The sequence below is a fragment of the Carassius carassius genome, chromosome 40, assembly GCF_963082965.1.
Source record: "Carassius carassius chromosome 40, fCarCar2.1, whole genome shotgun sequence".
In the NCBI taxonomy this organism is placed as follows: Eukaryota; Metazoa; Chordata; class Actinopteri; order Cypriniformes; family Cyprinidae; genus Carassius; species Carassius carassius.
In genome coordinates, this window is record NC_081794.1 from 27,612,421 (window position 1) to 27,630,561 (window position 18,141).

Here is an 18,141-nt window from a genome sequence, read left to right on the forward strand (position 1 = left end):
ATACATATCAAATCTGGATAATTTATGCTTTTGTTTACTTATTTATTTCATTTCAACCAAATATCCATTTGCAACCTATTAGATTCAAAGTGTTCAACTTGGTAATAATTGGAATGAAGAATAATATTTATTTCCATCAGAAACAGTATGGGGGGGGGGGGGGGGGTGGGATCAACTCAAATTTGAATTTATGGCAACTTATTTTATTATCTTTATTTAAATGTACACTTCCTTTCAGTAGTTTGGGGTCAGTAAGATTTTCTTTACATAAATTGATACTTTTAAATCATCAAAGATGCATTTAATTCATCAAACATGGCAATAAATGTATTTTAAATGCTCTAAAAATTTGCTTAAACTAAATGCTGTTCTTTTGAACTTAATATTCAACAGTCCTGGTTTTAACAAAAATATCAAACAGCAGAATGGTTTTCAACATTGATAATAATCAAAACTGTTTCTTGAGCAGCAAATCAGAATGATTTCTGAAGATCATGTGACACCGAAGACTGAAGTAATGATGATGAAAATACAGCTGCACATCACAGGAATAGATGCCATTTTACAATGTATTCAAATATTCCCAAAATATTTCACATTATTGCAGTTTTTACCATTTATTTTTGATCAAATAAACACAACATTAATGAGAGAAAATTCATTTAAAAAATATTGCAGGCCCCAAACTTTTGAATGGTAGAGTAAACAAAGCTAAAATGTTAAAGTGACAACAAGATCAAGGATAATGAGTATCAACAGGTTATACTAACAATTTAATATTCTACCATTTTAAAATGGTAACATTTGTAACTGGAACACTAATTGTAACACTAGACTGAAACAATTATATCGTGACGTTTGAAAAATTGTCACAAAGTCTTCATGAACAGTTCTGAAAGTGTCAAACTAATCTTTGAAAATTTGAACATTCTCAATTGTCATTCTCAATTATTCTCATTCTCATTGAGAATTGTTGCAACATTCTCAATGTCACAAATTAAAAATGATTAAAAATTACATTCAATACTCGATTTATCGTCCAGCTCTAGAAGACAGAAACAGAGAGCTGAAGCAGAGGAAGTGAACAGACAGCAGGGTGAAGCATGTAATCAGGAAAAGGGCAGAATGATTAGATTCAGAGAGCGGCATGCTGGGAAAACAGCAGCGCCTGTTTTGGACAGAACCGTTCTCACTCTCTCTTTCACACTCTCACACACACTCTCACACACACTCTCACACACACTCTCACACACACTCTCACACACACACACCATCTCTCTGTTTTTCAGCGTTGCATTCTTTGTATTTAACAGTAAGTGCATGAGCTCAGCAGCAGATAGCACTGGATCTGAACATGCTGCATGTGTCTACTGTCTTTTTTTCCTTTACTGACTGTAAACTGCTCAATTCTTGAACCTCCATCAATACAGCTCTTTCCTTTCCTCTAGAATCTGTCTCTCTTTTCCAGTCTCTCTTCATTTTCTCTTTCACAGACGTGGTAAAATGACTTGATTATCGATCATTATGTGACATTGTGATTAATATAGTGCATGAGATTAGCAATTAATTAACACTCCTGGCTGACAAACAGCAGGGTTCACTCAGGCCAGTGAGGCAGATTTTCACTTGCCCTGCCAACATTTTTACTAAAATTATTAGCACTACTGTTCAGAAATTTGTTTGTAATTATTATTTAGTTCATAAAGGATGCATTAAATTGATCACAAATGACAGTAAAACATAAAAAAGTTGATACAAAAATAATACAAAAGATTTCCTACTTCAAATAAATGCTGTTCTTTTGCATTTTCTATTCAAAGAATCTTGAAAAATAAAATGTATCAATTTACAAAACTGTTTTCAACAATGATAATAATCAGGAATGTTTCTAATAGTAGAATGATTTCTGAAGGCTAATGTGACACTGAAGGCTAGAGAAATTATGCTGAAAATTCAACATTGCATCACAGAAATAAATTATACTTTAGATTATATTCAAACAAAAAAATGCGTTTTTAAATTGTAATAATATTTCAATATTTTACTGTTTTAAATGTATTTTTAATCAAATGCAGCTTTGGTGAGCAGAAGACACGGCTTTCAAAAACATAAAATCTTACCAACACCGAACTTCTGAATGGAATGGAAGGTCATGCATATGTGATCAAAATGACCTTTTACTAGGGTAGGTTGAATTAAATTGCACTTGTATGAAGTTTAACAAAGATTATATAAAAATATTTAACAGCTCAAACTCATGATTGGATTGCTGGTATACTTCATTCTCAGTTGGTCAATGCAAAACATACAGATCTGTTTGTCTTTTTGAACTCATACTATCAAATGCATGCAAGTCATTCCCATCATTTTGATGAAAACCTCTTCTGAGTTCGTCAGCTGGCTAGACAACGCTAACTCGGTGGCTCATTAAAATCAGCAGAATTCACATCATAATATTGCAACAGAAGCATAAAAACAAGATCCCAGATCTAAGTTTGAGCAGCTGGATACGGACGGGCCGGCGTTTCTCCGCTGTGCTCTTGTTCATGAGCTCAGTGGGGGACAGATGAGGCTATTTTGGGAGCTGCAGTAGGAGGCTGTGGGTTCACCTTTGCTCAGGATGAGAGCGGGACCCTTTAAAGAGCGCTGGGGTGTGTGTGGGCGCGCGGATGAGTGTTGAACATGAGAATGAGGTTAGTGCACGGTGAGAGAGCGAGCGGGTGAATACATATCGATGAAACACAGCCTAGCCGTAACTATGCAGTGGTATCCATGGAACCGTAACCATAGCAACAGCACTCAGAAAGTCAGGGTCTTTAATTGATGTGTGTGTGTGTGTGTGTGTGTGTGTGTGTGTGTGTGTGTGTGTGTGTGTGAATATAGAGAGAGAATAGGCAGCCCTCACACACTATTGTTTCTAGCAAAACAACACACAGATCCAACGCCTCGGACACTGAAACTGCTTTCCTTTCACTATTTATGCCATTTCCTCCCCATGACATCACTCATATCCTTCATCCTTAAGAAAATTTACTACAGTTATTTCATTATTATTACAGTTATAAAGCATCGCTATTAAACTAAGAAATTACTTTCCAAGTGACTGAACGTGCAATTTTGTCTTGCTAAATGATCAAATGAGCAAAACGTCTGATATACACTGAACGTAACTATAATGCACGTAACTAAAAAAATTATAAATAATAATAAACTTTTAAAATAACTTTAAGTTACATAAAATGTAGAAAACGTATTTTATTTCACATTTCATTCCAAGGCAACGCATCTCATTTTATTTAGTTTAACCTGATGTACTAAAACAAGTAACACTAAACTAAAAATAAAACTTATGTACATTAGATAGAAAAACAAAACTGCACAATTAAAACTGGAAGAAAAATCACACTTACATTGTCCACTGCAGCTTTTCATTTTTAATAGAGTTGTACAGGGCCTGCGGAGAGAGAGAGAGAAAGACAGAGAGAGAGAGAGAGAGAGAGAGAGAGAGAGAGCGAGAGAGACAGCGAGACAGAGAGAGAGACAGAGAGAGAGAGAGAGAGAGAGAGACAGCGAGACAGAGAGAGTGAGAGAGAGAGCGAGAGAGACAGAAAGAGAGAGAGAGAGAGAGAGAGAGAGAGAGAGAGAGAGAGAGAGAGAGAGAGAGAGAGACAGAGAGAGAGAGAGAGAGAGACACAGAGAGAGAGAGAGAGAGACACAGAGAGCGAGAGAGACAGAAAGAGAGAGAGAGAGAGAGAGAGAGAGAGAGTCAGTAAGTCACACCTGAGCAGTCAATGACCATGTTTGGCTTCACAGACTGGCTAAGGAGTTGCATCATATATAGTACGTACATATGCATATATACACATTCATATATATACATATACACATATACACACATATATATATATATTCTGCTGTAAGTATCATCATAATCGGACTGTGACAAATGACTTCAAAATAAACATCTGATTTAGTTAAAGCCACACATGTCTACACAAATACTGTAAATGCTAATCTGGACATCAATACCTAACAATCAGTGAAGCATCAGTTTAACTCCACAAGCAATAATCCAAACCTTTTCCAACCATAAATTTACATGAGAGAGCAGTGTTTAAGCTCGGTCGGTTTTTGTACTTGTTTCTAAATGGCAGTACATAATGAAGAATAATAAGAAGCTAAATCATAAAAAAAATATAATTATAATATAGAAATATAACATAAATTATAAAAAGATGATAAAATTTTTGTAAATAAGAACATTTAAAATAAAAAAAATAAACAAAAATACAAATAATTCAAAAAAAAAAATACAAATAAAATACCTGCTCTTTTAATAAAAGAGCTAAAAAAAAAGATCACAGATGGCTGTTAGTCTCCTCAGATCATTAGCACTTAACACATCATTGGTGTAAATGACGAGTCTGTGTGGACGCCAGTCATCAAACACCTGTGTCACAGTGGAATCCTGGGTTTGCAATTTAATTATCTGCACTGATTCCCCAACAGAGTCAAAGACTGTGCCTATAGCTGCATGATTTGGCTTAGAGATCATCATAAGATGTATATAAAAGCAATAGAAGTCCTTATTCAGATGCAAAACTAAAATATGCATGAGAGAAGGACTTTAATAAGCATATTATTCCCTCCACACGTCCTTTCATCTAGAAAAAAAGAAAGCTCAGCATGAACAGCTAATAATCTCAGTGTGTACTAGAAATTCGGCAGCAACAGAGAGCAAATTTACCCTCTCTGTCCCTCAGGGCAAAAGAACAGCATCTCCCCACCAATGCTCATTTCAAACAAAACCAATTAAGCTAGAGATAGGAAGTTGCTTTTTCTTTTAGTTCATGTCTATAAGCTTGAAGGCAATCTATAAGCTTCTGCACTCCTAAAAGAACACTACAGTTTGATGCACTCTTAGAAAAAAAGCATTGCAACAGGGAGGATTCTCTAGCTATGTCCACTATAAACAGTGGAAATGTTTTATGGAGGTTAAAGGTTCCATTATGGAAGCCTTAATATCAATAAAACACTTATTTTTAAGAGTGCATGCTATTTAAAAAGACAAAATCTGAACTTTATCTGATCAGAAGTGGCTGCACGGTCCATCCATGTCATTTTTTGGCCTTTTTGGGCAGCAGACAAGTACAGATGACCAGGTGAGTGTTGGAAAGAGACAAGGTTACCCTCTTCCTCTTGCGGGCCTGAGGGTGATTCTGTCCATCTTGAGCTTTTCCCATGAAGTCCGGAAATGCCAGAGGTTTGAGCGATCGGGATCTGGGTGTTCGTGGGTAACGAAACGGGTCCATCATACGGAAATCTCGCCCGTATCGAACTGAGCAGAGCGAGCGGGAGCGCAAGCGCCCGGCCGAGTGCAGACTGTTCACTCCAATCATGTTTGAGGCTGTGGTGCACTATGGGAAATAATCAACTCCAGTCGGGGTTTGGATCTTCAGATGAGTTCACTCCAATGTTTAGCATCAAATGTTCAAGTAAAAAAAGCTTAAGAGCTTTCCTGTAGGTCATGGGTTCGATTCCCAGATAATGCAAGAACTGATTTTAGTGAATCTCTTTGGGTTAAGAATCTGCCAAATGGATAAATGTGAATCTTCAAACCAAGAAAAATGAAAAAACCAACATGGCTTCCTCTGTTAACAGATGAGGTAACTCTTAAAACAAAAAGAGCAAAAACATCTGTTTTAAAAACGAAGGAAAATCCAAGTGTTTAGATCGACTGATGAGTAAAATAAGTGTTACAGGTAATTTTTTTTTATCAGGTTTGTAAGTCTAGCACAGATTTGTAGTCTTTGCGATCACTTAAAACTATATTTGGCTGGAGACAGACGTCTTAATTTCTAATCTTTAACATGAAAGCAATATGAAACATGTTCGGCGACGCAACAAGGGTCTGCAACCATCTGTTTGACAATACCACAAAACTTTAGACATTACGCTTGTGAGATGCTAAGACTGGGAATCAAGTAATTCAGAGCAAAATGAAAAGGACAGCGATCCAGAAATATATGATATTTCCCTTGTGTACTCTGAACATATGTAACAGTCGATGACAAACACCAACTTCTACAAGCTAAACATTGCAGCCAGTGAGCAGCCAAACACACACACACACACACACACACAGTGATGCCACAGATGGTAAGTAAAGCTTTCAGAAGTGTGAAAGAACAGCCGGGATCTGACAGATGGAATGAGCAAAACAGAAACCAGGAGAAAGCATGAAACACATAAGACGCTCTGACAAAAGACACCTGCATCGGCCCAAACCAGGAGACAAATTCAGCACGCAAAAAATAAAAATCAATTAAAAAAGACAGAGGGGAGCCTGTTGCTTCTGAGCTTCAGCTGGTTTCTTTCTTGGAAAGACCAAGCGCTTTCAGAAGATGTGGATCGTTCCCTTTGCATCCATTTATCCATCAATCCATCTGGGATCCATGATAGGTCTGACAAATTTTTTAGGAAGTGCGTGTGGATGCGGTCTCCTGAGTCACAGATATGTGTCCGTGGACCATAGATCAGAAAATGTCCACTTCCTTTCGTCGTCCAGTGCCGTCTTTGCCGCTCTCTTTTATCTTTCAGGCTCTGCAGATGGAAGGTCTCTATCACGGAGAGAGTCGGAGGAGACTGCAAGCTCGCTCGCTCTCTCTCTCTCTTTCAGGTTTCAGGCAGCCAATCACAGCGATCCAGCTCCCTCTCACACACACACACACACACACACACACACACACACACACACACACACACACACAAGGCTTGCTTCGCTTTGAATGCTGATTATCATTCAGCACTTGTGCCCAGACGTGGGACAGAGAGAGGGGAGGACATGGAATTATTATGGGAGAGAGATGAATACAAAAAGAACAACATAAAACTACAAGTGTGACTGGAAAATAATCTATAAAAATAGTCTATAAAAAAAAAAAAAAAAACACATTGAGATGAGATGGGGGTGAAGCTCATTAAACCAAACCCAGCTCATATCTCACACCATAATCAAGATAAAAAAAATGAAATTACATATAAAAATAATAATAATTTATATTTATTTTTTCACATTACAATAAAGGCAATGTTTTTCTTTTCTTTTAATTTGGTGTAAATTACAATGACTTTCTTAACAGGTTTTATTCGATCTATAGCCTAATTATTTTAATTATTTATTATTATTTTGCTGTACATATTTACTACTAATGTGTATGGTTTTAAAATGAAACATTTTCAGCAAATTTTATTTGAAATATTTCGAGTTAATTCATAGTGAATTAAGTCATAAAAATAATAAATACATTTCCAAATCCTTATCCAATAACGTTAAATATTTTAACATTAAATATTTTGAGGATATTGTTTGATTTACAATGATGTCTTCGGCTCTTATACTGCTACACTTGCACTTGAACTGCTGATGCATTTAAATATGGCTCATTTATTATTCATCATACTTCAACATATTCAAAAATATATCTTGGGCAAAAGTGATCTGCATTTTTACAAAGCGATGAGCTGCTCAGTCTGAGTTGAGGGAGTTTGCTCAACAGCAGAGAGCTAATTGTTCCCCCCGTGTGTCATTATCTCCTCAGTAAAATGGGAAGCCGTCAGCCTGTGACCACCCCATCAGTGCCACAGCATTGGTCCTGCCCCTCCGTCTCAATGACGACGACGCACTTCAAGCACTCCACTAGTGTGTGCAAAAGCCTACAAGCAACCCACGTGTGAGAGACAAGCACAAATGCATCGTCTTTCACCCAGCACACACAGACAGAACATCTTTGCATTTGAGGTAACATCTGCTGGTGTTAGACCGTACTGTTTTATCAAGTCCAAGCTCAATGCAGCCATCTATCAGGAGGTTTTGGAGCAATTTATGCTTCCATCTGCTGACAAGCTTTATGGAGATGCTGATTTCCTTTTCCAGCAGGATTTAGCACTTGCCCACAGAGCCTAAAACACTTCCAAGTGGTTTGCGGACCATGATATTACTGTGCTTGATTGGCCAGCCAATATGCCTGACCTGAAGCCCATATGGAATCGATGGGATATTTACATGAGAAAGATGAGAAAGAGTGGATCTGAGCTGAAGACTCGCTTCATGCCACTCCTCACTGATGCTGGAGTTTGTGCTAAAGGAGCCACGACCAAGTACTGATTGCATAAATTAACATGCTTTAAAGAACTTGAGCTTTTCTGTTTTGCAAATCCTTATTTTGACTGATCTTAGGAAATATTCTAATATTCTGAGATACTGGATTTTTGACTTTCATGAGCTGTAAGCTCTAATCATCAAAATTAAAACAAAACATTTTTTTGGAATGTTTAACTTCGCATGTAATGAATATAGAATATATGAAAGTTTCACTTTTTGAAATAAATTACAAAAAAACTTTCACAATATTTTTACATTTTTTGAGATGCATACATACATATCTATACTGTATACATACATATATATATATATATAAATATATATAGCTTTCAGATGATGTAATTTTGTAAAAATTTACCCTTATAACTGGTTTTGTGGTATAACTGGTGTGTGTAAATCTTCTTTGAAAGTAGTAGCTCATCCAATCAGATTTTAGAGCCAAAACAATTAAACAATAACCCTGTTTGTCCAATAATTAGCACCACACAATAACAGCTTTGTTTTAAATGACAATGTGTGAGTGAAATGTGCTTATGTAAGATACCCTGCTCAGATGTTGAGTATAAATGAGAGAACCAGAGCGAGTAGGAGGCAAGAGTGAAAGGACTGATGTTGCGAGGGACAGAGAACAGGATCGCCAAAGGGAAAGAAAAGATAGAGATTTCATCATAAAAGCTTTATAGAGCCTGATTTAAAACACTTGGCATGAACAGCAAGAACACAGACTGATCTCCATCGGCTCTCCCTCTCTTCGTCTATCGCTCTTCAGATGGTTTCTGTCCCAGCGAGAGTCAGTGTTTTCATCAACAAGATGAAGGACCGAAACACAAGCAGCTCCTCAGATAAAGCTCACTGCTGCGGCTTTAACAGAGCACAGAGATTTCAAAGGATTCATGCCATGGAAAACAGGATTGTCTCTGGCTTTTTCCAGTCACATTGCGATGCGGCTTTGCAAAGAGGCCACTATTGAAGGACGGGTCAGTGCAAACCAGACTAAACCAACAGCAAAGCCATGATTTGCTACATTCAGAATAGCATACAATCACGATTATCTGTCTATGACTGTAGTATGCAGTACATTTAATGTGCATATACATTTTCTGCACGGAACGTGCAAAATGCACAAAAAGTATCCCACAATGCAATGCTTTCAACTTGACTTTCCACTTCCTATGTAAAAAATAAACCCAGCATGACACAATTAAAATGCAATTATATTTTTTACATTATATTTATGATGACCATGACAATTATCAAAAAAATTAATCAAAACCATGAAAAAAAAATCACATTCACATCACAAACTTACGCACATTTAACATCCCCTTCCCTGTAGCTCACTAATGCAAAAATATTCTTACTCTTGTTTGTCGGTTTTTCTATAAAAAAACAAAAAAACAATTGAGAATATCGTTAAAGACCTGAAGGAGCTTGAAAACATCTGTCAGATTAAACACACGGAGCAGCCGCTCTCGGTCCTGAAATTAATCGAAACCTCATTTAGCTCATTAGTATTAACTCAAGAACTCATCTGATTCGTTGAGAATGTGTCTGCAGGGTTAATGAATGGAAGCAAAACATCCCCGTTTCCTACCAATGACATTACAGCACTAATCTAATAATATAAACCAATAAATGACCTACTAAAGAGTCACCGCTTCCCACCGGGACACAGATCTCTCCTGCTTCAAAATCACACACAGCAGCACTGAACGCTATAATAGCACAGCGGTCACATGACCACACACAGGTACGAACAACACACCTGCTGAACATCTCAAATCATCTACTAAAGATGGTCTATTGACATGCAGATCTTCTCTGTGGACAATTTACAATCATGCAAACAATACGGTTTCACTATGCAGCTTTAGTAAGGAATATTTATGAAATATACAGTACCTTCAGGAGTTCTTTAGGAAAGTCATGTCCGCTGTTCAGTCCTTCCAGATTCCCGATGAACTGAGTGCAGGACATTCGCTTGCCAACATTCTGCCAACAGAAAAGACCAACACACCAGCTTATGGTCCTCCTTCATCTGCGCAATAACACAGAATTCAATAGCGAGAATTTTTAAATAAAATAAAATACATGTGTATACACATACACACAGGCAATACAAATACAATAATAATGATAAAATATTAATATATTATTTTTAAATATTATATTTTGATACCATTTTTTTTTAAATAAAAAAACATTTATTTGCAAAAACAATATTTTTTAAATACTTAAAAGGACCAAAACTATCTATCTATAGTATTAGTATTTATAATAATCTATTAGTATTTATTATTTTGTAAAATGTATTTGTAAAAACAATACGAAATTGGCAGAAAATTTGCTTATTAGTCATGAAGACAATACCATAATGCAGAAAAACTTAATGGACCTAAAAAAATAAACCTAGTTTTAGTTATGTAAACCAAAATTGTTATACCAATGCTTGTTATAAAATATTTCCAGGACATTTCATCACCAGATTTGGCTTATGATGCATTAAAAGGTGCTCAAAAAGTGTGTAAGTTTGTAACTTATTGCACATTTTCAGATGAGATGTCAGAGTGGGGCATTTTTCACCTCTGAAAGTCAGCATGAGGTGTCCTACATTTCAGCTGCGCGAGCATGAATTTATGAATGTCTGGAGCTGCAGAAAGGCTCTGGAATACATCATCTGATATTGTGGACTGAGGCGTTTCATCAGAGCAAAGCTGAAATCGCACACAGCTCTCATCAGGACCAGAAACCTGTTACCATGGCGACAGCGAGTCTGGCCTATAACAGGCGTCATGTGTTCGCTTTAACAAAAGCACAGGAGCCACGCTTAAAATCCTGCCAGCAGACACACATCAGCAGTGATCACAGACCACAGATCCATCCAGACATCTCTGCCTCTTCCAGTGCTGAAGGGGTTAAACAACGCTTGCACTCCACAGAGTTACATTAAGAGCCATTCTGGGTTTTTTCTTTCTTTCTTTTATTATTTATTTTGTTCTTACAAACCGAGATAGAAATCAGAATTAATGTTTGCAACAGTATTTCTGAGCATATAGAGCTGTTGACATCAATTATAGGCCAAGCCGGAAGGGATAATTCGCTACAGGATCCCTTGAGTATTTCAACTAGGTTTTTAGATTAGACGATAACAGAGTTTTATGTTTTGTTCTATAACATAAATTACACACGTCGAACATGATCTGTGAAGCACTTAAAAAACATGAAGTTGTGACATAAGAACTACAACTATCACATGGGTGTGATTTTAAAAATTAAACAATCAATATAGTCAGCAACATGGTAGCAACTTATTTTACTTCATAAATCAAAAACTGCTGCTCTAAAAATCCTTTTCCCCTTGCATTTTCAAAAAAATGACAAGCTTACATTCTCAAATGATACAGAAAATTGTATTTTAAAACTACACTTATAATTGATTCAATATATTAAAAAACAGTGCTTAATGCTTACTACATTATTGCATTAATAGCTTATCAATATGTTAATGGTAAACTGTACTGAAATCAGTACTGATTTTAATCTCCTGCTGTGTTGCTATTGTTAACTTACAGCTAATACTATAACTATTTGGTTTGTTTTAAACTTAAATTAAAGGAAAGATCATAATACGAATAAATATTTGATGTAAAACCTAAATGTAAAAAACACTGAAAGTTAGAAACTGAAAAAAAAGTTGAATTACTAAAAATGTTAAAACTAAAACAAACATAAGCTAAAGAGAAAACCAAAAGACATAAAATGAAAATGTCTTTACAACTTATTGAAATACTGTACGTTTAAGTTGAAGTACTATAATATAATGTATAGAAATACATAAACTTAATATAAATTACATGAAAAAAATAAAAAAAATGAAATATTGCCTTCACAACTAACTAAAATAAGATTAAGTTGGAAGTACTAAAATTAGTTAATTAGTTAGCTGAAATAAGTTAAATGCATTTTTTTTTAAAATAAATAACATGGAAAAACAAACAAAACATAAAAATGAGAAATATTCCCTTCACAACTAACTGAAATAAGTTGAAACACTAAAATAACAAAAAAATAAATAAATAATAATAATAAAATTGGATGTGTGTGTTGAGATGAAGAGTTGACCCTGTTTTACTGTTGTCTGTGTGCTGGAGTGATAATACAGTGATTTGATAGAGTTGACTCACGTGGCCATGCAGGTCTGTGTTGAGCAGCATTAGAGCACAGGTCAGCGTGTGGACACCGTCTGTGAGATACAACCACACAAATACATATTCACACATGTACGGTCTGTTCAACACACATACAGAGACAGAGCTGTACCTTCAGATAGCGAGAGAGATGAATTGCACTGTGCATATCGACGGGAAAAGTGTGCTAAGATCCGCTCTCTCTCCTGCGTCTCACCCGTCAGAGCAAACTCTAGCAAAAATGCCCTGAAAAAACACAAAATACCCCGACATTAACACACACAATGATGAAAAAATATTATAAGCAAATGTCATAACAATTGAAAATTAAATCGAAATCTTTTATTTATTTTTTTGCATTTATTATTTGCATATTTAATGTGCTGACCTTAGTGCTTGGTCCAAAGTCATTTCAGTAAAATCGAAATAGCGCAGATATTCCTCTGCCACCAGGCGACTGAAGTCATTGCTAAAAAGGAGTCAGATATGAAAAGACAGTCAGAGAGGAAGACAATGTAAGAACAAGCGAGGGAGACACGAGAGGAAGGGTGACAGACACGACCAAGGCCTGTCAGAGATACACAGCTGGATGAACATTCCCATGATGCACCTGTCAGAGAGAGAAGAGCTCTTAAAGTACAGACGCTGTGAGCAATAGAAGGAGAGCTAGAGAATAAAAGCTGCATGAAATCCAGCCAAAAGCGGCACAGAGACCAGCACAGGACACAGAGATGGACAAACCACAAGGTCAGAGAGAAACTTAAGACAACAGGAAATCAAAACTGACTGCATTTACTTTCTAACATGTTCCTGGCTTTATTCTGAACAATACAGGAGCGCATGATATTCCAAAAAAAGTAATGTATTAAAAAAAAAAAAATGTAATGAATTGCTCCACTTCTGACACAATAGATAAATGTAATAAAATAAAATGCATGAATACACAAGAAAAGAAAATTACAGCATAATATATTGCTAAGATGTGTTATTGTTATAGTTAATTGAAACTATTAAAATAATTTTGTTAAATGAAAAAGCTGAAATAACAAATTTTAGATTTAAATTTTTTTTTTTTTTTTTTTAATCTTGAAAAACCTAAATGAACATTTGAAATGTTGCCTTGTCAACTGGCTGAAATAAGTTTAAGTATTAAAAATGAATTAAAAACATATTAAACCTAAATAGAAATACAAAAAACTAAAATGAAGGAAGCACATACCAAAATAACTAAAATGTAAACTAAACTAAAAGAAAAACTTAAACGTTATCTGCACACACACTCTCTATATAATTCATTTCCATAATAAATTTGTTTACATTAGTTAACGAACAATAAAAATAATTTTATTAATTTAAATACATTATTTATTAATCTTAACATTTACTAATATATTTAAAATCAAAAGTTTTATCTGTTAACATAAGTTGATGCACTGTGAACTATTATGAACATTAACATTTTTATTAACGAAAATAAATGCTGTAAAAATATATAGACTAATAGTTGACATAACATTAACTAATGTTAACAAATGAAACTATTGTAAAAGTACCATATTTACATATATACACACACACACACACACACATATATATACATATATATACATATACATATATATACATATATATATATATATATATATATATATATATAAATTCAGAAATGGGAAAGGTTAAGAAGTGGTATGACAAATACAAATTATGTTTAAATTGGGAGAAAACAAAATACATGATTTTTGGTAATTGTAAAAAGAATGAAAATGTAAGAATAGCAATTGAAGGAAATGAAAGAGTTAATGAGATAAAATTCTTAGGTGTTATTTTGAATGATAAATTGAATTGGAAAGATCACAGTTTATATTAAGAGTAAAGTTTGTAAAAGTATTGGGGTCTTGTATCAGGTTAAAGATGTTTTAGACTGTTTTCATTGCATATGTTGTACAATTCCCTAATACTCCCATATTTTGGATACTGCACAGAAGTCTGGGCTAATACATACTCTAGTAACACAAGATCTCTGTTTTTGTTACAGAAAAAAGCATTAAGGATTATCAACAAGACAGGCTACAGAGAACACACAAATAGTTTATTTGTAAATTCTGGACTTCTAAAATTCAAAGATTTGGTTGACTTGAAGATTTTGATTTTTATGTGGAAAGCCAAGCAGAGAGTTTTGCCTATGGTCTTACAAAATTTATTTACTCTTGTATCAGAGGAAGATGGCCATAGAAGGCAATATCATTTTAAAACTCTTTTTGCATGTACTACACAAAAACAGATGTGTTTGTCTATTTACAGAGTTAAACTATGGAACACCTTGGATTATGAACTGAATTGCTGCAAAAGTGTTTGTAAATTTAAGAATTTGTATAAGAAAAAAAATACAGGAATGTTACAAGAAAAATGATGACTAACACGCTTAAAATGATGATAATTAAGTGTAAAGGTATTACTGAAAATACTTGGTGTTTGGGGTGAGGATTGGGGTTGATCCATTTATAAAGTAGCTGTTTTTTATTTTTTTTTGATGTGCACAAATAAGCGACAGGTACCATAAGATTTTCGGGTTTTTTTCTTTTATTCGTTCATGCATGTATTGAATGAATGAATGAAGTTATGTATGACTTGTGCAAATAAATAAATAAATTAATAATTTAAATGAAATGTATGCATTAAGCAGAGGCTTTTATCCAAAGTGACTTACAGTGCATTCAGGCTATCAATTTTTACCTATCATGTGTTCCCGGGGAATCGAACCCCCAACCTTACCTTACCACTTGAGCTACAGGAACACACACACATATATACATACACACACACACACACACGCACACACACACACACACGCACACATGCAAATATAAAGTAACAAGACTAGCAATTCTAAATAACACAAGGATTTACTCACTTTTTACTCAAATGACGTGCAACATCGCACTTCCTGAAGCCGTCAAGGTTGAAGAGCCGCTTGGCCAGACGTTTGGCAGAGTCCAGATCAGCTCGGTTACCGTTACTGAGAGTGTCATTACTGCCCAAACCCAAACGCTCACTCAGCTCCTGATCCAAATCTGGGTCCGCAGCAAAGCGAGGAGACTTCTCTCTGAACAAACACACAAAGAAGATCATTCTGCTGTGATGAAGCCAGTAATGACCTCTGAAAGCCGAGCTGGTGAGCATGCTTCTTTTTTATTTTTATAAAGACATGACTCAAATCCTGAACTACATTTTCTCAATGAAAATAATGTTGTTGTTTTTTCATGGTAACTTTAAGTACCATGCAAATACATAGTGTATAAGCATGGTAATCGTTCAAACCATAACACTCGGCACATTACACAACCACTGCACCACTTTAGCTTTTTTAAAGGACAAAAACAGACATAGACTAGGAAGCACCATCTCTTTCCTATAAGAAGCACAAAAACCATTATAAAATATACAAGCTTACTAAAATGTATGGGGAGCTTTTCCACCTTTTCAATAATATAATCATAAAGTCTTTACAAATTCAGGTATGCGAATTACGCAGTGACCAAAAACAAATCGTTTAACAAATGTCCTTCAAAATACATTCAACTAAATGACAGAAATATTCTATTGTTTAAAGGTGATCACATATGAAATGATGTACACTAGTAGCACTGATGTAACTATAGTGGAATTTTGGCATAAATCGTGGTTACCAAGCCAAATAATAACCACAAACAGCTTTACAGTCAGAAATCATTTCCATTTGTGTTAAATTGTTATTAAGCCCTATTGATCTGATTTCCTCTGGTTTCTATAAATGTACGTGGGACAGCTGTCCTCTTCTTATCAGTGACTCACACTAAATCCACACCAAAAACAAACCATGGGCAGAAATGTGTGAAACTCAAACAAAGACGTCTGGAAGCACAGGAACTATTCTTAAAGAGACAAGCGCGGTAAATTAGTATTTACTCCATATCTGGGTTACTAACATTGACTGAATCTAATTCTAAAACCATTGTTTTTAAATTTTATTTATTATAGTTTTTTTTCATATTACTATTACTTGAAATAAATGTTACATAATAAAGATTAACAAATAAGATAAAAAATAAAAACCTCATAAATCCACACGAAAAACAAGCCATGTGCAGAAATGAGTGAAACAAACATAAATGCTGCTTAAAGAGACAAATCACTATTTATTCCATATCTGGGTTATTACGGTTAACTGAATATACATCTAAAACCATTTTCATTACTATTTTGTAATAAATAAATAAAAATACTGAAAAAATATATACATTTTCAATTTTATTTCAGCCTGTTTTTAATTTTAATCTAGTTACGGTTGAAGTAGAAAAAAAAACTCAAATTGACATTTAGTTCAAACTATATACACATATTTGAAAATAAAAATATAATTGAGATAATGATGACAAAAACAAATTAAAAAAATAAAATCTAATTCAAGATATTGACCAAAACCATAATAGTGATAATAGCAACTAAAATAACACTGAATTTAGAAGAAATAGATTTCTAAGGCCCAAAGAGAAAAAAAATGCATTAATAAAAACAACTTAACTGTAACCATTTGAACATTTTATGATGATCACAAGTATTGTTTGCCTATTGTTGGTGTTCTGGGTTGTTAATTATGAGCAATAACAACAATTATGCTCGTCTTTTCTGCTGTATATTACATTCATTAGGACAATGACAAATGAATACAGCAATACAGTGCTGATCTGCATCCGGTCCAAACAGTTTCTACCTGTACAGTGTGTGGCAGCGGGTCAGGACGCTCCTCTCCTTCAGCGCAGAGCAATGCCAGCAAAACACTGAGTGGGCTTTTTTCCTCAGCCCATCTCTGCCAAAACGCCTCTGTGATGTGACTCTCTGAACCGGAGCGATGTTTGAACTAATGCTCAGCTTTTCACAGTCCACCTGAGCAGTGACTGCGCTCTCAGTATCTCCTCGGGTGTTCGAGGACATCTCTATGAGACCAATGCTGCTGTTTGAATTAATCTGTTTTTGGTCATTAAATATCTCTATTCCAAAGATCATGCAATTTCCATACCGCTTCCAATCCTGCCAGACACTTCCTTCCCAATGAGTTTCCCACTGCTTTCTCTCCCTCGGTGAATGTTGTTGACGCTCTGATGACCTTCTCAGTTCAGTGTGGCATGTAACATCTCTCAGTCTCTCCCTGAACTCACTCCTCAGTTCACACGCACTTTAAAATTTACAAAACACTTGTTTTCTCTCTCATGATTCTCTTTATAAAAGTGCTAAAGTAATTAATGAGTCATTTGATAACATACACACTGTTAAAGAATACATTTACTCCTCTTTCGCTGTAAACAAAGTTTAGTTATTTATCAGCGTCAACTTAAATCACTTGAAATCACTGCATTACAGTAAGTCTAAATTTGACGTTCTTTTTTTTTTACTGTATTTTTTTTTAACAAATATGATGCAGCATTGGTGAACATAAAATACTTCTCTGAAAAACATTTTTAAAAAACTTGCCAATCCCAAACTTGGAGAATGGTAGTGTATATTCACATTCATTCCACTTGATTAACCTTACACTATTTTCTCTGTACTCTTACCTATGTAGGGGATACGAAGTCAAAACATAGAACGAAAGAGAGAAACGGAGAAAAGTTGTGCTTGGGTTTTTCTGTGCAACTGGGCTTCACGTTTGGCTAAGCACCTCCACAATGCTGCTACTGTTCTTGCCATGCCAAACGAACAACACACACAATTGGCATAACAAATGAGCCCTCATTATAAGACAACTAAGGATTT

At 35.1% G+C, this 18,141-nt stretch overlaps 1 protein-coding gene across 1 annotated transcript in view; it reads right to left on the reverse strand.

The window, feature by feature from the left end:
• Positions 1 to 18,141, reverse strand: part of LOC132122494 (uncharacterized) — a 56,696-nt gene that overhangs the window by 18,363 nt on the left and 20,192 nt on the right. Inside the window, exons 6-11 of the mRNA XM_059532832.1 lie at positions 15,263 to 15,454; positions 12,740 to 12,820; positions 12,485 to 12,597; positions 12,349 to 12,407; positions 10,067 to 10,156; positions 3,411 to 3,454 (exon numbers count right to left, since the gene is read on the reverse strand). Coding sequence (XP_059388815.1) covers positions 3,411 to 3,454; positions 10,067 to 10,156; positions 12,349 to 12,407; positions 12,485 to 12,597; positions 12,740 to 12,820; positions 15,263 to 15,454 — 579 coding nt within the window. The remainder of the gene's footprint in view (positions 1 to 3,410; positions 3,455 to 10,066; positions 10,157 to 12,348; positions 12,408 to 12,484; positions 12,598 to 12,739; positions 12,821 to 15,262; positions 15,455 to 18,141) is intronic.